This window comes from Tricharina praecox (genome assembly GCF_024521635.1).
Source record: "Tricharina praecox strain CBS 144465 chromosome Unknown BZA05scaffold_34, whole genome shotgun sequence".
Lineage (NCBI taxonomy): Eukaryota > Fungi > Ascomycota > Pezizomycetes > Pezizales > Pyronemataceae > Tricharina > Tricharina praecox.
Window position 1 is genome coordinate 108,870 of NW_026250436.1, and position 22,871 is coordinate 131,740.

Consider the following 22,871-nt stretch of genomic DNA (forward strand, 5'->3'; position numbering starts at 1 on the left):
CGGCCTCAGCACGGACGAACGCGCGCCACAATCTCCTCTAGAGTATCGCGCCGGGGCCACATCGAGCATCGTGCGTTGGACGCCTCGTCGTGGTGCCTCAGCCCCACTACACACATGCCTGCTCATCTGAGACCCGAACGGATTACTCCAAACGGGCTCGGTCGGACAGCATTGAGATACGATATGTAGCATTCAGACTTCGATGAGCGATATCTACGGTATGTATGGGGAAAATCCGCGAACGTCCGAATCAGCACAAACTGCTATTTCGGTTCCCTGTCCGTCGCAGTGTCGCACACCCACCGATGATCCATAATTCTGGAACCGAAGCCACTACACTTGTCTAACGAATTGCCCCCCCCCGTCCCCCCTTCCCTTGAATCCCTTCCCTTCCCTTCCCTTCCGATCCCACGGTAAAAATAACATCTTCACCTGAAAATCGTTATATCTAATCCGCGTATGCGTACCACTCTTGTATGTATCTCTCCTCCTTGCCGCCCCCCGTCGAACTCTACCCTCCCGCAATCTGTTTCAAACCGTAAAGTAACCCTCCACTCCCCTCTCCCCCTTCCGATCCCCCTCTTCCTCCTCCTCTTCCTCCTCCTCCTTCTGTTCCTCCTCCGCCTCTGGTTCCTTCCTCGCTCGGCTGCTCCGTCCGGATCAAGAAGAAGCTCACCATGCTCTGCTCGGATCCGCTCAGCTATACCTTACCGTTCCCCCAGGCGCCCGCATACGCCGCCGGATACAAATCACACGAGAATACTCGGCGGCCCGTTTCTAAACTTTCCTTATCGAAAGGAAGCGCGCACCCCCCTAACCTCTCGCTTCCGGGACCATCTTCGAGTTCTCGATATCTACACTCGTTCTCTATCGCAGCCTCCCTCCTCATATCTGCCCTTTTTGCTTCTTCATTTCCCACGCATACACAGGGTGTGGCCGAAAAAAGAAAGAAAGAAAGGGAAAGAAAAAAAAAGAAGAAATTTTTTATGCAAGACGCCTCAAGAAAATCCATTTAGGCCGCGCATAGAGTATGTTATGCCTTTGTGTGTCACGACACACCGCTTCGAGCCATACCCATCCAGCGGTGCCACTCCCCTCCCCCAGCTATCCGGTTGACACACCGTCCGATGTCTAAATCTTACAGCTTATCCTATCCTATCCCTCCATCCATCCATCCATCCTGCCTCCTCCTCCCATCACCACCCACCACGCCCCCCGTACCCTCCCCAGCCCAGTCCAGCCCACCCACCCATCCCCCACAGTGAAAGCCCGACAATTCTGGGCGGCACGCCTCATCCTGGCATGGCATGGCATGATGGGAAATGCTGTGTCCGGTCGACAAATTGCACTTTGCCCTCCCTCCTTTCTGTTGTGCGGAAGGGTTGTGGAAGTGGTGGTGGTGGTGGTGGTGGGTTGGGCATGGCAAAGGAGCGGCAAACGTTTGCCTTGGCCAAAGGCGTGGGAAGGGGGGCCCCGAAGCTGGCTGGCTGCTGCTTCATCTCACACCATCCCATCCGTTTTATGTACGGCCCGCAGAAAAGATGGGTACCGTTCTGTTTTACCATCCGTCCTCCACTGCTGCTCCTGCTGCTGCCAGTGCTCCTTTCGGAATGGATGGATGGATGATCAACACCAACATACCGCGCTCTACATCTAGGTACACAGGTCAAAGATATATCTCCACAACCTTGGAAGGAAGGAAAGAAGGGGCTGGTTGTCTGTAGTGTGTGTGGTGGGTGGGAAGGGTGTGCGTGGTTCGGGCAGATGGGTGTGTGTATCATCAAGGGAATTCGAGGTTTTGGGCCGGCCATACAATTTGCTGCAGCAGCAAAAGTGGAGTGCTTCGAGTTCGAGATGCATATACATGGATACACACACATGTCCTGTCACCACACTCTTGCGCACACACACAGAGACAGTCGCACAGAGACACCCCTCACCCTCCGCCGGCCCTGGCTTCGACGAGGCCGAACGAAGGGAACTGATAAGAAGTATCCTTTCTATCCGGCTCAAACACATGATCGCGGGGGAGGGTGGCAAGGCGGCCTATCAGAGGGATCGGCAAATCCGGCTGGCATAGCCTTCCACGGCTGGACGGGACGGATATAATGAGGAGGAGAAGAAGAAGCTCCACCGTGGACACCCGTAGCCGGTCGGAAACGCCATGATTGCATGTATGTGGCGACTGCGGCGAGACCATTTTCCCTCGGTATCTGTAACGCCCGCCAGTAGACCGCCCCCTCCCTCTAACTTTCACCACCACCACCATCACTACCACCTCCTCCATCATCATCACCACCTCCTCCTCTGGATCCTCCGCAGCAGAGAGGGCAGGAAGCCTTGCAATCAATCAATAAGCTCTTACGTATAATTACTATATAGCATTGGTCCTTCCTTCCTTTTGGTGATGGCGACTGGAATTAGCCGCACGTCAGAACGTTATGGATGGATTATTGTCCAGAACACAGCATGCGACGCGCAGGAAACAAGCAACACCACCCCTCTCCCCCAATGCCCGAATCATCCAGGCGGTTGCGTTCCTGATCGAGAATTACTGCTGGGATCGCGAGAATCGCTTGCTGGTGTCTGTCGCTGTGGGGGATTTCCACATCCACAATCTTCCTTCTTTGGGACCGCACTCCCACCTTCCATCTCCTATCTACACTACCTGCCTAGGTATCTATCCATCGGTCCGCTATTGTTATTGCTTCTGTTTCTGTTTCTCGATGTTTCGATGTTTCGACTATGCTAGTATACTACTACTCTAGATGGTTTCCCTCATATTCCTGGCGCCGCGGCATGCGGGAGGGTAGGGGAGGGGGGTGGATTGGACGGGGGACAACCGCTCTTTGCGCAGGGCTGCAGTGGCGATTTCAAGTTTGCAACCCAAGTTACTCAATTCAACCCAACCCCAAGAGTCCAACCTCAAGAGTCCAGGTCCAAGACTCCGCGGCGACCGAATGGCCCGCATGGCCCGCATGGCCCGCATGGCCGGTCTGGGGCGCGCTGGGCGAAATCTCCGGCTCCCATAGGGAGTACACCGTACACACCTGGTTCATCGGGGATTTGCCTGGCCATCGGAGATGCGTGAGGTGCGCCTGCCGATTCGATTCGTGTCGCGCTTTGCTTGCTTTTTTGGTTTACGGGCTATGAACTATGAACTATTGCCTGGGGAAATGGGGATGAGGATGGGGGAATGGAAATGGAAATGGGGCTGTATTGCTGCTACTGCTACTGCTACTGCTGGTGCTGTGGTGAATTGAATGTTCTGGGGGGATGGAGCAACTCGAGTCTCGGACTCGAGGAGTGCTTGGGACTGGGACTAAGGGTCTGGGTTCATACTTGACTACATACGAACTTGAAGGGCATGACCCTGACGACGACGACGACAATGATGCTTGGATTGGATAAATGTGTGTGGTCGCCGTCGCCGTCGCCGGTTCTGATATGTGTTGGACCGTGGTTGCCATTGGAGCTTAGTTATTTTTGCCTTTCCCCGGATTTTCTGGAAGTATGTAGAGCTCGCAGACTCGCAGTGCGCACATGTATGTAAATAGTACTGTATGTGGGTAATGTACACTAGGTAGAGTACTGTACATGGCATTACATGGAAGCGGAGTGCAGATTCCAAGTACCATACCTACCAAACCTACATACCTACATCACCTCGCAGCCTTGTAGATACTCGTACCCGTGCACATGTTTTCACCACCGATGACTGCTCACCGATAACTGGCCAGCCAAGCGAACCAACTGCCCGTTCATTCCACGACGTACTCTACTCTAGTATTCTATGAGCACACGATCTCGTCACGCCGATGTATGGATGAGGAGGGGATGGATAAATTGGGGGATGAGGGGGATTCGTCTCGCTCCGTACCCGATCCTTGCCCAGTCCGTGCCCGATCCCGGAGAAGGGGCGCAGAGTGGAGTGCAGCGGTGGTGGAGCAGAATGGTGGTGGTGGTGGAGCAGAATGGTGGTGGTGGTGGAGAATACAGATCCGGACCAACATCCAACATCGAGCATCGAGCATAGCAGACGATTGTGGGTTGGGTTGTGGGCTGTGGGGTGCTGTGTGCATGCGCGATGGCGGAGTGATGGAGGGCGACGATGGAGGGCGGAGGCTTCGCGGGGTTGGCCGAATCATTGGGTCCCCGGCCCTCCCCCCCCGGCTCAACGTTGAACGAATGGGAGGTTTCGGCATGTAGAGTACGGTAGAATATGGTTGGCATGGAGGGTTGGCGTGGAAACTGCGCAGACAGAGACAAGACAGAAACAGGGCCGGGCACGGTGCAGCGGTGCAGCGGTGCAGCGGGTCTCGATCTCGCTGGAAACCTCGTGCATCGGTCGGTTAGGTCGGCCAGCCGGCTTCAGGATCAGGAGCAGGATCAGGAGCAGGATTGAGGCTCAGGAATGAGGATTGCCGCTCTGCCGCTCTGCCGCTCTGCCGAGTCTGCTGGCCGGGTCTGGACTCTGGACACTGGAGTCGAACTCGGACTGGAATTCTACATAGACGCAGACTTGAACTCTGGAATCTTCCGCCGAGAAGCTTCCGCCGAGAAGTAACTTTGAAGTCTGAAGACGCCGTGCGGCCTGTCCTGTCCTGTCTAGCCCCCAGTGTCCTGTCCGCCCAAGGCTGCTCAATCGCATGACTGTTCACTGTCCACTATCCACTGTTCGCCCCCCGGCCCTCGCCTACTGAGCCTACATACAAAGCCTACAAAGCCCGTAAAGCCTACCAAGCCCGTAAAGCCCACAAATCCCGCCGGCCTCGAGTACGTACGAGCGTACGAGCGATGTGGTAACAAGGTAACAAGGTAACATTGTATGTAACAGCTTGCGTGGGAGTGTGTTTGGTATTTGCTTCTTTCTTCTTTTTCTTCCTCCTCTTCTACTATCATACAAGGTACTACCGGTACGGTGCTACGGTACTACATCATCTCGTTGAACGTTCCCGTTCGAGGTCTGATTCCCGCCAGCCTGCCAGCCAGCCACGGCCTCACAACAGCGTGAGATTGGATACCGGGAGGGGCCGGGGGGGGGGGGGGGGAATGGGGCTGCAATTGCATAAGTTTGTGTGCATGTAACAGTCATGCTCATTGCTCTTTGCTCATTGCTCAGCCCATGTGGTGCGAGGTGCGAGGTGACGTTCTGGCGTTTTTTTTCTCTCGAGCTCGAGAGGGAAAAAGCAAAGAGCAAAAGAGAGGGCCATGGGAGGTGCAGACTCAGTGGCTATTGGGCAGTGGGCTCTCGGCGGCGGCCAAGGCCGTATGTTACCTACATTGTTGTTCGGCGAAGTTGCACTCCGGTTGGTTGCTGCGGTGCTCGATACGCTACTAGGTGCGAGGTTGGTACCATTAACTGAACAGACGGACAGACAAGCCCGCGATGATGGCGTTCGTTAACCATCATACGGTATTTGAGATGGAAGGAAGTAGACAGTGAGCACGCAGGAAACGAAACGCTCGCTGGCGGGCTGGTCGACTGGCTGGCTGGGAAACTCGGTACCCGTAGTTACCTGTACCCGTACCTGTAGAGTACCTGTAGAGCACGGTGATTGTGATTGTGATGGCTCGTTCTCGTCTCGTCTCGTTTCGTTTCAGCATCTGTACGCTGCACGCATCATCACAGGTATCTAGTGCCTACATTACATGGAGCACGGTAGAGCACGGTGCCGGTACTCTACGCAAGGTGACACGGCGACACGGTGACGCCCCAATGCCCATCGCATCGGCCACCACCACCACCACCACCACCACCACCACCACCACCACCACCACCACTGCCACTGCCACTGCCACCCCTCACATCCATCCACCTTCCACCCACGGAGACACGCGCGAGCGAGCGAGCCACGCAGCGAGAATCAGGCACGCCTCGCAGCGCAGCCCGCGGCGTCGATTCCGAATTGCAAAGTCGTCTGTGTAGAGTACGCACCACCTACTGTGGCTACTCTGGCACCCAACGACGGAAGCAAGTCGAGCTAGACATGTAGCTAACGCGACGGATCGCCCTCCATTGCATGTCTTCTTTCTCCGCGCATCACATCACATCCCCTCGTCTCCCATCCCCTCGTCTCGTCTCCGCCACCGGCGACTCGAGGACCCCCCTTCCCAAAAGCCGAAACACTCCTCTCTCTCTCGCGGCTCGCGAGAATACCGTATGTGTGATATGTAGAGTATGCAGTGAGCGTTCACACACGCCATGGTGCTGTGCGCGGCGCGGCCCATGCAGATTCCGTGCGGCGCTGTGCGGGCGGCATTGCAATCCGGCGCCGGCGCGGCGAGGGTCATGGTCCACGACGCCGAATAAATACGTAGACCGGGGGGATCCCCCGGGAGTTACTGCGTAATGCCCGATCCCTATCCCTATCCCTATCCCTTCTCTCGCTCGCTCGCTCGCTGGCACGCACGCACTTGCGAGTGCCTTCCTCCTCCTCCTCCATATGTAGATACCCCGGATTTTTAATACTCTCTGGCTATGCTATGCATGCTCTGGCTATGCTATGCATGCTCTGGCTATGCTATGTGGGTACACGCATAACCACCATATGTAGAGTACCCACTCTATCCCTCGGACCCCACACTGACTGACGATCATCACTTCCGTATTCCGTATTCCGTCTAGGTATGTAGGTGAACGTCCGGGCACCGCTGCTGCTGGTGCTGCTGCCTGTCTCGTCAAGCCACATCATCTGTAAGAAAGAAAAAAAAGGGAAGGGGGGTATCGAAGCGGTGCGCTCGCTCGGCTTCACGTAAGTAAGTAAGTCATGCTGCACACTGCCACCCCGCCGCGGCAGGTAACCGCCACTCCCACTCCACTGATAACGGCCGGTGGCAGGGCACAGGGTGGGAGCCCAGCTGGGAGGGAGGCGCACCCCCCGTTCACGCTTCTCCTCGAGTTGCTCAAAGATATCGACTCTACATATCTGCTCTACCTAGAAAGATACTCCAACCATCGCACCCCCAGCCAGCCTCGGGGGCCGGGGGCCGGGGTGTAACTACTGGGCATACATAACGCAGCGCAGAAAGGCTTGTCTTCGTTCGGTCCGCGAAGAAAATCCTCTAAAGGCTACTAGTTTTCGTTAGCTGCTAGCACTAAGAGCTCTACCGAGAGTGCGCTCTCGCTTTCAACACACACAAACCAAACCAAAACCACAGACGAGAGAGAGAAAATTCCTGCAACGCCATCTCGATACAGGAAGCCATCCGAAACGAAACGATAGCGAATCCCCGTCCTCGTCCGCGTACATACGGACCGCCCGCGCCCCAGTACCCGAGTACCAATTTACCTACATACTGCGTGTGAGTACATAACCTATTATTAAGCGCTGACCACAGTAGTCCAGTGTCCGCAGCCCATTCAAATTTCAATGATTCAACGGTTTTTTTTATCCCGCTCTGAGTCCCGACGGGCTGTTGTGTTATGACTGATCCTCAATGCTCAAGTTCATGGCGTGTGCATCACCGTGGTGGTGGTGGTGGTGGTGGTGGTGGTGCGTATCCGCTTCGGGCTGTGCGATGCGAAAACGTTTCAGCGCGGGAGGTCGAGATGGGGCCACGCCGCGCCGCCCTATGGCATTGGGATTCGCGATTGGCGTTTGGGATTGCGTTCGTTCCGTTCGTTCGTTCGGCCACAGCCCCGCTGGGTGGGAGCGAGCCCACCCACCCACCCAACCGGGCGCGCAGTGCGGGCAGGGGGGTCGATATATCTACATGGTCTAGTCTTTGTGATCACTGGCTACTGGCCACTGGACAGCGCGCGGCAGCGAGTGCCGAGTTCGGTGAGATAGATGCTTACATAAGCAACTAGTCACGAGTGATGGCGAATGCATAGATTCCTAGATATTCCTAGATATCTGTATCTGTATCTGTATCCGATGGGGGGTCTGTATGTAGTGCTCTGGGTACTCTAATGCACTCCACACTCCACAATCTCTTGCGCCAATGGCCGACTCGACGGGAGGGTTCAAGGGACTTGTTGCTTTGCTTTGCTTTGCTTTTCCCCACAGATATGGATCTTGCTGCTGCCTGCCTGCCTGCCTGCCTGCCTGCCTGCCTGCCTGCCTGCCTGCCTGCCTGCCTGCCTGCCTGCCTGCCTGCTTGGTGGTGGTGGGGATGCATGATTACTCTGCTCGGAGCCTGCTGGAAGCTGGAGGACTGTCCGACTCTCACGCCGCGCGAACTGAAGCCTGAAGGAGGTTTGGGCTGGAAGTCTGGAAATTATTCCTACCGTATGTAGATACTGCAGGGTGGGAAGGTAGGAGGGTTTTTGCTTCTTTTTCCTGGAATTTCCTCAGCTCAGCTCATCCACAGCCGCTGCGGCGCTGTCACTGCAACCGAACGAGCGGGTGAGCGTAGGTATACTGTGGCCATGCCTATAGAGTACTTCTGCAATTCAAGATACCGTATGTATGCACTGATACTGATGGACAACGAAGTTCGAACCCGAAGCAATCGAATTGCAGACTGATGCAGGATAGCCAGCCACCCAGCCATACTGATTTGCTCGGGGGCAAGGAGGCCAGGGGGCATACCTATGGTACAAAACCGAGACGAGAAAATGGCTCTTCTTCGCTACACACTACAGTAAAACTACAGTACTACTACCTACAGTACTACAACTGAAAGTAATGCCGAGTAAAATGAAGTGGAGACCCGACTTGTTTCGGTACGGAAGTTGGCGCAGCGGTAATGAGGCCGTCCCTATGTACGGTACATAAACACAGTACTAACCACAGTATACTCACGTCCGAACGGCTCTTTGGCTTGTTTAATTTACATTCAGGTACCGGTACCTGAAGTCCCGGACGGTATCATACGCTATACACCTATGCTAGGTATAGGTATGAGTACATGCGGCAGGGTCCATCCGAGCTACTCCTCCTATATCCATATGCGAGCTCCTCATGTCGCCAGAGAGAGAGATATCTCGGCGAGCGAGGGCCAAGATAAAATGTTCTTTTCTTTTGTTCGAAACGACTAGGGAAGGTTATCTCCCACCTAATTCAATCAGTAGAGTAGGGGGAAGATACGTCCTTGACGTTCGCAGTTCCTGCTCCTGTTTTCTGCCCGCGTCTTTGAGGCGGTCGAAACGCTGCCCCCCTGGTAACTATGCGTGCATGTAGGTAAAGTACTGTATGTACTCGATCCTCGCCGAAACCCGGGCGATGCGCTGCGCAGTCGTACTCTACTCTACGTATGGGGACGGACGGTAGAGACGGTATGGTACGGAATGGCATTGTATGGCATGATACGGACTGTATGGTACGGTACGGACGAAGCAGTATGGTACGGTATGGTAGATACGATACCTACTGTACTCCCCGGACGGAACGGTATGGCATCGTATGGTATGGCATGGTACGGGGCCGTACGGTGCGGTACGGATGGCAACGACCCCGAAAAGCAAACATGAATCTGCAGGATAAACTTTGTTGCGCCTCATGGGTCACGTAAGTATACCTACGTCCTTACTTCTTATGGTATGCATGATACGGTATGGAGTACCCAGGTCGGTACTCCAGATACCTCCGCTCCCTTCTTTCTTTCTTTCTTTTTTGTCCTGCCCCCTCGGCCCCCCGTCTGTCCCAGCTACCCTTTGTAGAGAGAGAAAGAAAGAAAAAAAAGCGCCGACATGCAAGACCGACAGAGAGGAGTACTTAGTTAGAGGATTTAGTTAACTATTCCCGTGTCGACAGACGTAAGACGTTTGGGGCGACCGACCGACTGCTGCTGCTGCGCAGTGCGGGCCGGGGGGGATGTGTGTGTGTGTGTGTGGTATCTTAGGTATTTTTCATTGGGCGCGTCCGGCGGCGAACAGGTATCAGGTATGGGATACTTGTAAAGATGGTTGTTGAGGACTGGGTTGCTGTTTTTTTTTCTTCCTTCCTTCTTTTCTGCGAGCTCTTGAGCGTGGGTTTGCTATTTTTTTTTTGGTTGCTTGGTTGCTTGGTTGCTTGCTTGCCTGGTTGCTTGCTCTCCTTTTCGGCGATGCGACTGGTCGTGAACGTCCTGCGCTAAAGCTCAATATACTTCCCGACCCGGCTGCGACTACGAACGGTGATGCTGCTGCTGCTGCTGCTGCTGCTGCTGCTGATGTTGATGATGATGATGAGGTTAAAGAAGAAGAGGAAGGAACGAACGAAGGGAGGGAGGCGTGGCGGCGGCGTGGCGGCCTGGTGATGGGGATTTTTTTTTGCTTCTTCGTTCCCAGAATCCCTACTGCTGCTGCTGCTGCCGGTACTCCTGCTACTGCTGCTGCTGTGTTGCTGATACCTGGTTGGCCGGCGACGAGATGTGGGATGAGGATGTCATGGGATGTTCGGCAGGCAGGTACATGCTAGTACCTGCCCACTATCTACGTCCCCCCCGTCCCACCGTACACGACAGCGCGGGGTGAGCTACCTAGGTGTGCTGAGTGGATGGATGCGGCCCCCGACACCGGACGCGGAGACGTGGTGTGTGCTCGTCGTCCACATGTGCCCACTCTACATGCTGTGCCCGCCGTACGTACGTGGGCCTGTGCTTCCACCGTAGGACTGCCCTTTTGGTGCTTCTGGGCTCTGTTTGCAACACATTAAACTTGCCGGTCCTGCACAATCCCTCAACCGGCACCTTTTCTCCTTCTACCGACGTCTGGCTGTCTGTCCATCTGTCTGTCTTTCTGTCTGTCCGCCCGGCTGTCCGAACCATCTCGAACACGAACGAACGGGACGTCGAGACGTTGATGTTGAGGAGCTGATGTTGCCTATCAGTCGGGGGCCATCTTTTTTTGTTGGGCCAGGCCTTAGACGGACGTGGACATCCCACACAGTTTCATACGCCGTGGGGTTTCGGTCATCGGAAATTCGGTACGTACGTACTTGCTCCTTCTAACTTGCATCCTTTCCACTAAAATCTCCACAGGGCGAGCAGCAGCAGCGGAAGTCAGCAGTTCAGCAGTCAGCAGTCGCCGGCCCCGCGGGGCGGTACGTACAGTACGTACCAACTTCATGGAGCATCGTCACCGCGGAGCTGAGATCACCTGAAGGGGAAGGGGAGCAAGGCACCAGCAGTGAAGTGTGGGGTTTTCAGTTACACACGGATTCGCAGCTCTTTGCTTTTGGCGGTGGTAGTGGCCGCGGCGTAGGAATGGGAGACGTCTTTTCCCATTCCTGTACCTCTCGCGTGCCCCCCTTCACTTGATCCCATCGCTATTTCTCCTCCGGCGCTGCTTCTTTTTCCGCCCCCGCGGCGGGAGTGCGATGGACACTGGTCATGGGCCGCGTGCCCATCTTCTTCATCCATCGCATTCCTAGGCTATACCCCGCCGTGCTCTAGTATCGCACCGCAGTCATCCGAATCCATTGGCATTTCGTTTCGTTTCGTTTCGTTTGTTCGTCTCTCCCCTCATCCCCGTGCGAAGCGAAAAAACAAAAAGGGTCACTGACGCTTACATTTTCTTTCCTTTTTTCAGCTCGGGGATATGGGTTATTTTTTTTTTATTTTTTTATTACCCTCCGCAGTTACACACAAGGATGAGAGGGGTGAGGGGAGCTTTTGCTTTGTCGCCAGGAACGCGCAGAAGTTCGAATTCGAGATCCGCAACTGACCAGTGACCAGTCGACCCCGCGCGCGAGAGCGGTGAATCGGAACCCACCCAAGCCTCTTGAGAGTCTGCTCTTAGTGGAGGAACCGAACAGAATGAAGAAGACGGGGCAGGGGCAGCATGCGGCAGCATGGTGATCTCCTCCGTCTTGCGCCTTGTGCCACTCGACGTACCTCACCATGTACCGTACCAGCGTTCACTTCCAGGTACGGGTCAGGTGACGACGAAGCAGGCCCCCTCCCCTCACCCCCTCACCCCCTCCCCCACCTCCACCGCCATTGCCGCGTCGAGCGCATGTGGGGGAGCACCTGGGGGCGTGGGAGGGGGATACGGGTTGGTGAGGTCTCAGATGCGTGCAACATGTCTCATTTTCGTGGCCATGGTCGAGTCGTCTTCAGATCTGGGTTTCGGCAAGCAGCAGGACAGGACAGGGAAGGGAGGGGGGTGGGTTTGGTGATGGGGGAAGGTCTGAGCGTTCGTACGTTCGTGCAAACAACCCATCACGTACCCAACACGCAAAAAAGGAAAGAAAGGAAAAAAGTCCCCGGAACATGGGGCTGGTGGTGATGCGGAGAGTTACGGTATGGCTGGCGGGCACGTGCACAGAGCATGATGTTGCGTTGTGATACAGTGATGTCACGATTTGCCCTCTCCACGTCCGTGCGCCACTGTCATCGTGGTCTGTGCTGCGAGAGACAGGGCTGGGATGGGGCTGGAGGCTGGGGGGCTTGGATGGTTCCGAGGTGCACATCCATCATCTGTATGCACGGATGGTCGCTCGCTCGTGTCATGGGATTTGCCTATGATAGGTTTCGCATCTTAGAGTTCTCTGCATATAAGAAGGTACCAATACGACCGCGGGCGCGCCGTGGTTGGTATGTAGGTGACCCTGGAGTCTGGACGCACAAAGGAACGGATTTACCATCCGTACTCTACATACACACCTACATACGCTGATGAGTGGCCATGGTTCGCCCGGATGCAGCCCCACAGCTTCCCATTCGTTTCTCGTTTCTCTCTCGAATCTCTGCACTCTGCGATTTCTCTCTCCTCTTCATCTTCCCGTTCCCCGCAAAAGATCCCGTCCCCTATCCGAAACGAAACACAATCACATGTTTTTTTTCGATGTTTTTCCTCGCTATCATTACAAACGCCACAAAAGATATCAACAAAAATATTTTTTCTCACTCCGCTCCCCCCCCACCCCCTCTCGGCGCCCGCGCCAGCTTTTGTTGCGGTAGGTACCTACATGAATACAGAGATAATTAAACAATAATGCGGACGGCGCTCCCCTCCTCCTCCTCCTCGGATGCAGGCACGAACGAAACGGGAATTCGGAGTGGGGCTCGGCCTTACCTACTCTACTCTACCTAAGGAAGAGAGTACATTACGGGTGCAATATATTCATCTCCCCCGTTCTGACCGGCAACCGGTGGGGCGAGGCGGAGCGGTTGCGAGGGAGGGAGGGATGGGGGGTGGAGATTTGACACCTCTGTAGAGTATGTATGTACATATAATATGTACTCTAGATCTGTGGAATACCTAGCGCGCTGCATGTACTCTACGATAAGGGGTGTGCGTGCGAACTGCGAACTGCGAACTGGTGCGAACTGGTGGTGCCGGGATGGTGATAGTGGTGGTGGTGGTGGTGGTGGTGGAGACATGACCTGACATGTGAGTTCACCGGAGATCACTCGCTTAATTCTGTGCTAACCACCAAACAGACCACAAAAAAACGCCCCCCCGGACTGCACTGCGAAGAGGCGCTGTCAGAAAACGGGACGAACGGAACGGCTGCTAGCTAGCTACTTGCTTCGCTACTCTGCTAGGGAGCGCTGTGGCGGAAAAGTGAAAATCTCTGCCAGCTCGTCTAATCCTCCCTGCATTCGATATCTGCATTCTGGGAAGGGAACGGCTGGGCTGGGCCTTGTTCTGGGGGCCCTGGGAGCCCTGGGGGGGGCGGGCGGGTGGGTGGATGGGGAGGGAGGGAAGGGAAGGGCGCGCGCGCGCGCAAAAGAAAGCGGGTACTGGTGGATCAGGAAAGTCCCCCGTCCGTTCGTGTCGTGGTCTGGTCCCTGCAGGAGATCAGTGTGGCATTGGAAGTATTGCTACTTACTAACTTTGCTAGGTACTTCAGACTTCAAACTTCTGGTGGACGCTACCTGTTTGCGGTGTTTTTTTTTAATTGATTTATTACTTTTGTTCTGGACGCGGCGGGGCAGGCTCGAATCACCATTGTCATTGCTATTGCTAGGTATTGCTATTGCCATTTCCGTTTCGGTTCTGTTCTGTTTGCGCTGGGATGGATGGATGGATGGATGGATGGCGTGCATACGGGGTCTGGGGGATGAATGGATGGCGTGCAGCTGGTTTCTCACCCTTCGTCTGTCTGTCGCCGGCGGCGCCGAAGAGGGTTCCTCCTACCTACCTACCTACTCCGTCCGCCGGGGTGGGAGATTGAGTATATTGGTATATTGGTATATTGGGCCTCAAGTCGAGACAATGGTACCGTACTCTACTCTACGGTGGGCGGGTGGGTGGGTGGGTGGGATGTTTCAAGATACCCGATAACTACATATCTACATGATAATCTATCTACAGCGTCTGCTGCCGCTGCAGAGTTGCAAACAGAGGTGAGCACAGCCGAACGCGTACCCAAGTGGTAGGTATGGTAGGTACTCTACTCGACTCCACCGCTAGTTGGTTGGCTTGCTAATCGTTACATACTATGGAGTATGTACATATCCCATATGTACATACACACCGAGCGGTCCATTCCTTATCCGCCGCTTTGCAAATACGGAGATACTATGCCCCCCCGGTGCACCATCACCATTATCACCACCTCCAGATTCTTACCCCGCCATCGAGGGCGCTTTATCGTCGCGGTTCCTCTGACTACGGCTGGGGCTGGCGGGGGGCTGGCGAGGGAGGAGGGGTGACTGATGCGTGCACGCATGGAACCACTGCTGCTGGCTGCATGTCCATCGTGTATGATATGTACATGCCGCTTGGGCAAGAATCAAGATATGTCTATCTGTCTGTCACGACGACAGCTCTGCTCTAGGTACCCGTCTCCTGACGCTACTCCCGGGAGATCTCGAGTCCGAGCGTCCATCTGGATTCTGCCCGCCCCGCCCCGCCCCGCCCCCGCCCCCGCCCCCAAAGCAGGGCAGGGCAGGGCAGGGCAGGGCAGGGCAGGGCAGGGCGGGCAGAGGAAAGCAAGATAGGCGACTGAATGAATGACGGGGCTGACTGGGCGGCAGAGACAGGGTTGATTTCGCTATCCATTATGTACCATGCATACTTGCATACATGGCATTGTCTATCTCTCCACCGCCCACCGCCCACCGCAGCCCCTAGGCCCCCGTACAGGCTCCTGGGTGCGCTTACGTGTTGCGAGTGTGTTGCGAGTGTGTTGCATGCGAGTTGCGTGCTTGCATATGTGTGAGTGGGCGTGTGTGGGTGTGTGAGTGTGGTGTGAGTGGGCGTGTGTCGAGATCCGGCCGTTTCTCCATGTTTCCATTTCCGTTTCCGTTGCTGTTTCCGGTTTGCGATAGGTATGTAGGTATCGGCCGACCGACCCTGAGAACACGCCGGGACCGCAGGCAGAGGCAGGAAGCAGGAAGCAGCGCGAAGCGATCAGGACCACGACCAGGACCACGACCAGGACCACGACCAGGACCAGGACCGAGACCGGGAGCGGAAGCTCGCCCTCCCAACGCGGCCGGGGGGTCGGCGGGTGGCTTGGGCTTGGGCTTGGGCTTAGCAGCAGGGCAAAAGTCTTCTCGATCATTCCCGCACGTCTGGATTCGTCCCCGGAATCAGGATTCATCTTTCGCCAGCCAGCGACGTGCTATATGCGTACTGCGTGCAGCGCGATGACGATGAGCATTCATCTTCACCTTTCTACAGATACTATTTTACGCTGCGCTGTACATAGTACAGTGTACATATTGCATCCTGCTTCGCGAACCACGAGTGAGGAGAGGGAGGGGGACGAGGACGGGGTGGGATGAATGAGTGGACAGCCAGTCCTGCCTGCCAGTCCTGCCAGTCCTGCAGGGAGGACCAGAAGCATCATCCACCCACTCATCCATTCAAACCAGCCAATCCACCCATCACGGTGGGTGTGGGAGGAAGTGCGATACCTCTTCTCTTCCCACCGCGTCCCGCAGGCCCCTCCACCCGCCCCCCGCCCCGCCGTGCCCCGCAAAGCAAAAAAACGTACGTACATATGTATGTACGCATGTACTGTACATGCTGCAGCGCCATGCCATGCCGGCCATGCCATGCCGTGCCATGCGTTTTGCTCGTGTCCGAGGACGTAGACGTACCTATCAAGGAGGCGTATGTATAGTGTACCGTACACATGTGCGTCAACCATCTCCATCCCCCGCCCCGCCCCCTGACCCCCGGTCCAGCACAGAACCGTGAGGAGTGCAGCAGCAGCAGCAGTGCGGGGAAACCGAAAGACGCAGCTCGCAGCTCTTCACGTCTCTCCGCGATGGATGGATGGATGGATGGACGGCTCTGGTAACCAACCACGGATGCAGTGTCCATCATCCCCCAGGCCCCCCGGAGGCCCGGTCTGGCCATCATGATTTCATGATATCGCCTGCCACTCGTATCAGATGGCGATACCTATACCTAGTAGGCTGGCTGGCTGGCTGACTGACTGACTGGATGGATATACTTATCTATCTATCTATCTATGGCGTCCGTCTGGGGATTTATTCCGTTTGGTTTCTTTGCATGTGCGCGGTGATTATGGTGGATATGGAGGTGGAGGTGGTGGTGACGGTGGTGGTGGTGTGGACGCAATATCCAGATCCTGTCAGCGAAACGAAACAAGCGGGCCAATGATAAGGATGCGCCGCCGTTCCGTCGCAGGAAAAGAAAAGCGAAGCTGCCGTGAACGGAAGGAAAAGAAAACAAAACAAAAAGAAAGAAAGAAAGAAGGAAAAAAAAAACTGGAAATCATTTATTTGAAGTTGCTATCGGCGCGCTGTACACTCTAACTCTCTAACTGCTATGATAGAGCAGGGAGGAGATATCCGTTATTGGTTCGTTGTTCCTTCCTTCGTTCGTTCTTGCATTTGTTGCATTTGTTGCGTTCGTTTCCCTCGCTCGCTCGGCCGCGGCGGCGGGCATGTAATCGCGCGCGCGGTCGAAATATCTGGCATCTGCCTGGGTATGGTAGATAGAGGGGGAAGTGGATTTGCGCCGAATAGAGTAGATTGCATTGCATGCTCGCACCTGCTCAGCTCATCATCATCATCCTCATCATCGCTTCGGGCGATATCTACACACATTCGATCACGCGCAAAATAATAATATAGACTTCCGATATTCGACATTCGATATCACGACATCAATTCTTGGTATTGTTTTATGTATTACCGGTTGTATTATTAATCGAATCGAATCATGAATGGCGCATGGCATCACCACCACCACCACCACAACGGAGTGTAGAGAAAGAAAGGGAACTTCGCCGTCCAGCCACCACCCAACCAACCTCCCACCCGCCTGCGGCGTGCGGCGTGTTGTACATACAAACCACAGCTGACACCGCATCCCAGCCCTGACCCTGATCCGAGCGGGTGATATCTTATGATCACCTGTCGATATCATCTCACCGTATGCACATACTAGATACTATTAGTACTAGCAGCTATGCACAGAATCGAATCCCTGCGCTAATCAATCGTCCCCTCCCTTTCACCGTGTGCGAGTACGTATCTGGTTGAAATAGTACCAACCAAACGCCAGCGCCGTATCGCGGCAGCGCAGCGCTATCTCTATCGCGATTCTTGGACGAGCACTACGGGTCGAAGCCTCAGTCTACATACTTTGACGACGCCGACGACGATGACTCGTTGCTGGCGTGCTTGCTTGTTTTCTTTTCTTTGCTTTCTTTTCGTTGCGCGAACGAGCGAACGGGAGAGCGAATGAGAACCACCGGCCGGCTGGCTGGCCGGACAGAGTACAATACTCTACATTGAGTAGAGTACTACTATATGTAGATATCTATGTAACTCTAGGCCCGCCACCGCTATCTTGATTCTCGGGTGCTACCGGAGCGGAGTGCTGAGTCTGACAGGTGAAACTTGTAACTACGGGTTGAAACTACTGTTGTTGAGGATATGGAGGATATGGAGGATATGGAGGATATGGAGGACCTGTGCATAGATACTTCTGTATGTACCTATGTACCAATTTTATGTAGGTATGTAGTCATGTAGTTATGTATGTGTGTATGTGTATGTGAGTGTATGAAGCATGTGTGTATGTGTATGTAGGGCGCACTACTATTTTCGGCGGCGGTGGTGCGCCAGTGACATTAGACAGTAGAGTCTAGAAAGTGGACGGACGGATGTACCTATGTAGACCACTACATACCACCATGTATGTAGATACTAGATATTCCACCCCCAGCACGCTTGCAGCTTACATACGACACGAGTACCGGTATATACCGGTATCTGTTCTCGCATCACCAGCAGCACCACGCAGCCACCGCATCCGCCACTGCAGTCACTCGATGCTCATCCCTCCGCACTCCGCACTCCGCACTCTGCACTCCGGCTCCCCGTGGGGCTGGTCTTAGCTCGCCCCCGTCCCCGGAGTAACTGGCGAATGATGACTGGCGATGGATGACTAGTAGCTACTCTAGTATCTAGCAGATCCAGTCGTTTGCTGTTATCTCTGCTCACACCGCACTGCCGCCCAGGTGGGAGGGATATAGAGTATCATGCTTCCCCCATCCACGCATCCCTCCCCCATCCCCTCCTCCACGCATCCCTCCATCCACCAGATACGTACGCACGTACTGTTTTTTTTTTCTCTTTTTTTCTCTTCCGCTTTCTTGCGCTTTCTTCTTTCCTTTTCGTTTTCGTTGTCGTTTTCCGTTCCGTTCAATTTCGTTCAGTTTCGTTTGCAGCCCCTCCTTCCTCCTGACTGACCGAGAGTCTGAGACCTACCCACTACTCCGATATATGTATCATACATACATGAAGTAGAGACTGGCCCACTTGCCCACTTGCCCGCTTGACCACTCAGCTGCCGTGTAGGTGCTTGCGTGATATCGCTGGTGAATTGCCGATACATCCACTACGGTACTTACACTACCTACCAAACATAGGGCAGGGCGGATGTATGGCTGTACGGCTGTTTGGCTGTATGGATGTATGGATATATGTCTGGGGCGGTGTATGTCTGGGGGTGTGGAGAAGTATCCGGCTCCGCGAAAAGACGAGATGTGATGTGATGTGATACGACACGGGGGCGGGGAAATAAGATCTCGCTCTGTCGATGGGGCGGTAAACGAAGTGGAAGTTGAAGCCAAATGGGAGTGTCATACAGCAGCAGTAAAGTAGAGTAGAGTACTTGCGATTCGGCTTGACGATGAGAACGGCTCGAGCTTTACGGAGATGAATACTCGCTCGCTCGCTCGCGATGGACGGAGCGGAAATTCACGTGTTCTTCTAGCGCCGGGAGGCACAGCACAGCACCATGTGCCGTTTCGTTTCATTTCATCACTTTTCATTTTATGCGGTGAGGCCAGCAGGCAGTGCTCATCTCATCACATCACATCACATCTCGGGAAAAAGACGGTGGTGGGTGGTGGAGGTGGGCCATCTACTCGATCACTCTCCCCGATCCCGCGATGTCTATAGGAATCCTCGATTCCCCTCGCCAGGACCGAAACCCTCAAAAGGTCTTCGAGGGCTGTAATGACGTTGGGCCCGCGGACGGAGCGACGGAGGGACGGAGGGAAAGGGGGTATAGAGCTGAAATGGGAGGGACCGAGGGTGTGCCTATAAGAATACCAGTGGTTCATCGCCCGGTTTGAAATGTTTCTTTCTTCTCTCTTCCTCTCGCGCAAAACGTTCCTGAGAGAGAAGCAGGATCGCTGTGAAAATCGCTGCCGGATATCAGCCCACCCACACACAACCCACAACCCAGCCCAGCCTGGTCCGGACCCGCCACCATGCCGATATGTTCCGACCGTTCCGATAGATGCCGCCGCCGCCACCCCTCCCCCACATGACATGATGGAAAGATATCCTGACCCTGCACACGGAGACTCACTCGGCCGTTCTGCGCCCGGAATCCCCCGACTCAGAAGCCCCCGTCTTGTGCCATCGTGGACACGGATTCCTTTCCTGGTCTGGCGGTGGTCGACTCCGGTGGGAACGGGGAAGATCGGTGTTTTTTTTGGGACGGGTGGGGTTGGCGGACTGGTGACATGGGGTGAAGGGAAGAAGGCTGGACAGCTGGGAAGGGGCGGGCCGGGGGCCGGAATGAGGCGCGGAGGGCTGAGCGAAAAGGAATGGGTGCATGTATGCATGCGTGTGGGGATGGGATGGAGTGATGCGTCGAGTGGGAGGCGGTGATGCGGTGGACTCCGAACTGGATGGATTGATGGATGGACGGATGGGATGAGTGGGATGCTTGTCGGATTGTCCGTTCCGTTCGCATCGATTCCTACGGACGTTGCCCAATTCGCCGCCGCCTTTGCATGCCTGACGACGGGATCGAAAAACATTGCCGCTTTTGAGGAGATCGATGTCGTCTGTCGTCTATCGCTCGCAGGACGGGCGTCCGTGGACGGAACGGGATACCATAGGGACAGATCGATCGTGACCGGATCAAACCAAACCAAACCGGTACAGTCCGCTACTGCTTCCGGAGGAGTACAATCGATTTCCGTGACGATCCGCAATTCGTGTCCGTGTCCGTTCTCCGTCGAGTGACCAGCAGTGCGTGACAACACATCCATCGTAGGCCGGGGTAAGGAGCGTAAAGCCACTTTTTACGTACAACGCCGAGCCGGAGCGACGGTCGAGTCTCAACGGCCACTCGATCCCGATCGAGGTTAAGCGACAGATCCGGTCAGAACTGGTGCAACGAACAAAAACCTGCTTGAAGGTTAGTTCATAGATGAGCTCGTTGATCGCGCAGGACGAACGGGAGATCAGCGGGGAGGAACGCTTGACGGGAAACGGCTGATTTTTGAGTGAGATTCCATGACCATGTGCGCATCAATGCGGATGTCGTGCTAACCGGCTTTGCACATACCTAAAAAAGTCAAAAAAATCGTGGCAAGAAATCGAGGGATAAGGAAGGCGTCGTCGGGATCCACTCTTGTAAGACATGAAAGCGTAAACCTCGGAGGTCCGTATGCATGCGGAATAGGTATTATACATACTCTATTCCTGAGCTTTCTGCTGTTGCCGTAGATCCCGATAGCGATAGTCAGCCATGACGACCGCCATGACGCGCCCACCGCCCACCGACCGCCCACCGCCGTCGACCACCAGCTTGGACATTGCACTTTCCAGCCCAGTCTGCCGGTATCCATTGGCACGCATTGTTTTTTTCTTTCTTGATCGACTTTCCACTCTCCAGCCGGCGCCGCCGACTTCGGCACACACCCTGAACGTCGACCCTTACATAGATGCGGTCGGTGACATGGCGGCGCAGAAAAAGCCGGACTCGGGCCACTCTGATTCCCTTGGCTCTGGGAGATCGTCGACGGACCAGCAGGCGATCCTACGTACCAGCGTCCCGCCCCCAAAACCTGCCGATCTAGGGCGGTGAGATGAACGTGTGTGTTGTGTGTTGTGTGAGCTCGAAAAGCCCTGGAAGTTGAGTGATCGGCTGTGTCGATCGGACCCTGGATCGTCTGTCGGCCATGAACTCAATAATATCAATAATATTCCCAAATGGACTGGGAAATGTCAAACTCGACTGCGATAATAATTTCGAAAAACCCGAATCGGGGGGAGAGCGAGAGAAAGAGAGAGGGGGGGCGGGCTGGTAAGACAGGAATTCGTTTTTTGTACACGCCACCATCACCACCACCACAAGGAGTCGCAGCATTACTCTTACGTAGCAGGGAAGGGAGAATGTGGTGCATCTTTCGATTCAGCACCTGGTGCGACACCACTCGGCGGCGGCGTCGCTTCGAGACAGAGTTGCTTCGAGCTCGCTCAACTCAGGCTGTATGATCGTATCGAGGCCAGCGGAAACGGAAACTTGCTTCGGCCCACAATAAGTTGGTTAGCAGCCCACAACCACAAAAAAAACACAACGATCTGGACCCTGACAATATACTCGCTCAAGTACTTGTGGTGGGAGGCGTCGAGATGTTCGCTGAGTGGCACCGTAGACACCTCCGATCCTGCCCGGAAGCGGCCTGGCCTGGCCGGATGGCTAAGCTGATCCGTGAGCGCGATAGTTGGCTACTCTAGAGTAGGTAGTCGAGCGCAGCGTCCAACTTCGATTGCTATGGCGCGACCGATCAGCAGCGACTCCCTCCCTCAATCCCGCCTTGGCTGTGAAGTGTGAATGCTCCTGGGAAATAAAAAGGCTGAGAGACGAAAATGGCTCCGTCTGGCTGGGCTTCCGAATCCTCGAATCTTGTTGTCTCGATATCTCGTGTTGTACGTGAGAACGCGCGTCTAGCCAAGGTGCTGTGCCGGTGCTGGCGATGTTGATGTTGCGGTGTCGCTGGTTATGATGATGGCGGTGGTGGTGATGGTGCTGGAATTTGCTAATACTTACTTTGCCCTCCATCTAGGCCAGAACCCCACACTGCCAAATCATCTGCGGATCCGGGCAGACAGCAGATAGCAGACAGCAGGCTGGGCTGCAGGCAGAGTCTTCGTGCAGCGGAACACGGCCGCCAGCCGCCAGAGTGATGCCTTATGCGTGTAGCTGCAGGCGGCGGGGCACGCCACTCTATGCACGTGCTTGAACGGGTGCCTGAGAGGAGTGAGGAGGAGGAGGCCCGAGGCAATGGCTGGTTGGAACGAGAGTCTCCGATGTGTGGAGTCGCTTGTCAGTGGGTAGTGGGTATCTAGCGAGTAGTGGCCACGGGGGCTCCGCTATAGGTGGCTGCGGCTGCGCAAGGCTGATTGTGAGTGCAGGTCTGATACGTAAGTGGTAACCTCCCCACGGACGGCTGGATGGTCGTGTTGGCCCAGACTGCGGCTTACATATGAACAACCGCGGAAAAGCCGGTGCCAGTAACGCCACTGCGGAGATGGGGCTGCGGTGACGAATCCTGCATGTGGAGTCTGGACGGCTGGGACCGAGTGCTGACAAGCTATTAGGAGATTCAATCATGTACATACAATGTACATAGAATACTTCTCTTCTTATGCACTGATTTGGGAGTGTGCTGAGCTTGGATGGGATATGTATGTGCAAATTTTCGCATTGGTGGATACACCGCCGCCTGTTTTGGTTTGATCAGCGAGTGCTTGCG

General features: G+C 55.0%; 7 protein-coding genes across 7 annotated transcripts; 4 read left to right on the top strand and 3 right to left on the bottom strand.

Moving 5' to 3' along the window:
• Positions 1 to 363: 363 nt before the first annotated feature.
• On the top strand, positions 364 to 1,249 carry BZA05DRAFT_411000 (uncharacterized protein). Its single transcript, XM_051484958.1, has one exon. It carries the CDS (start codon positions 460 to 462, stop codon positions 1,114 to 1,116), a length of 657 nt encoding a protein of 218 aa, XP_051335461.1. The 5' UTR covers positions 364 to 459; the 3' UTR covers positions 1,117 to 1,249.
• On the bottom strand, positions 1,153 to 2,022 carry BZA05DRAFT_184433 (uncharacterized protein). Its single transcript, XM_051479340.1, has one exon. The coding sequence runs from the start codon at positions 1,878 to 1,880 to the stop codon at positions 1,293 to 1,295; it is 588 nt and encodes a 195-aa protein (XP_051335462.1). The 5' UTR covers positions 1,881 to 2,022; the 3' UTR covers positions 1,153 to 1,292.
• Positions 2,023 to 5,073: 3,051 nt separating this feature from the next.
• On the top strand, positions 5,074 to 5,588 carry BZA05DRAFT_411006 (uncharacterized protein). The gene has a single exon (XM_051484959.1). The coding sequence runs from the start codon at positions 5,094 to 5,096 to the stop codon at positions 5,364 to 5,366; it is 273 nt and encodes a 90-aa protein (XP_051335463.1). The 5' UTR covers positions 5,074 to 5,093; the 3' UTR covers positions 5,367 to 5,588.
• A 3,936-nt stretch (positions 5,589 to 9,524) lies between these two features.
• Positions 9,525 to 10,098, top strand: BZA05DRAFT_411009 (uncharacterized protein). Its single transcript, XM_051484960.1, has one exon. The coding sequence runs from the start codon at positions 9,850 to 9,852 to the stop codon at positions 10,021 to 10,023; it is 174 nt and encodes a 57-aa protein (XP_051335464.1). The 5' UTR covers positions 9,525 to 9,849; the 3' UTR covers positions 10,024 to 10,098.
• Positions 10,066 to 11,593, top strand: BZA05DRAFT_422196 (uncharacterized protein; the record flags this gene model as incomplete). The annotated part of the gene is made up of 5 exons (XM_051485779.1): positions 10,066 to 10,118; positions 10,422 to 10,512; positions 10,817 to 10,857; positions 10,909 to 10,970; positions 11,508 to 11,593. 5 exons carry the CDS (start codon positions 10,066 to 10,068, stop codon positions 11,591 to 11,593), a joined length of 333 nt encoding a protein of 110 aa, XP_051335465.1.
• Positions 11,594 to 14,846: 3,253 nt separating this feature from the next.
• On the bottom strand, positions 14,847 to 15,566 carry BZA05DRAFT_184584 (uncharacterized protein). The gene has a single exon (XM_051479341.1). It carries the CDS (start codon positions 15,423 to 15,425, stop codon positions 14,916 to 14,918), a length of 510 nt encoding a protein of 169 aa, XP_051335466.1. The 5' UTR covers positions 15,426 to 15,566; the 3' UTR covers positions 14,847 to 14,915.
• Positions 15,567 to 19,066: 3,500 nt separating this feature from the next.
• Positions 19,067 to 20,619, bottom strand: BZA05DRAFT_184614 (uncharacterized protein). Its single transcript, XM_051479342.1, has one exon. It carries the CDS (start codon positions 20,376 to 20,378, stop codon positions 19,179 to 19,181), a length of 1,200 nt encoding a protein of 399 aa, XP_051335467.1. The 5' UTR covers positions 20,379 to 20,619; the 3' UTR covers positions 19,067 to 19,178.
• Between the last annotated feature and the right edge of the window lie 2,252 nt (positions 20,620 to 22,871).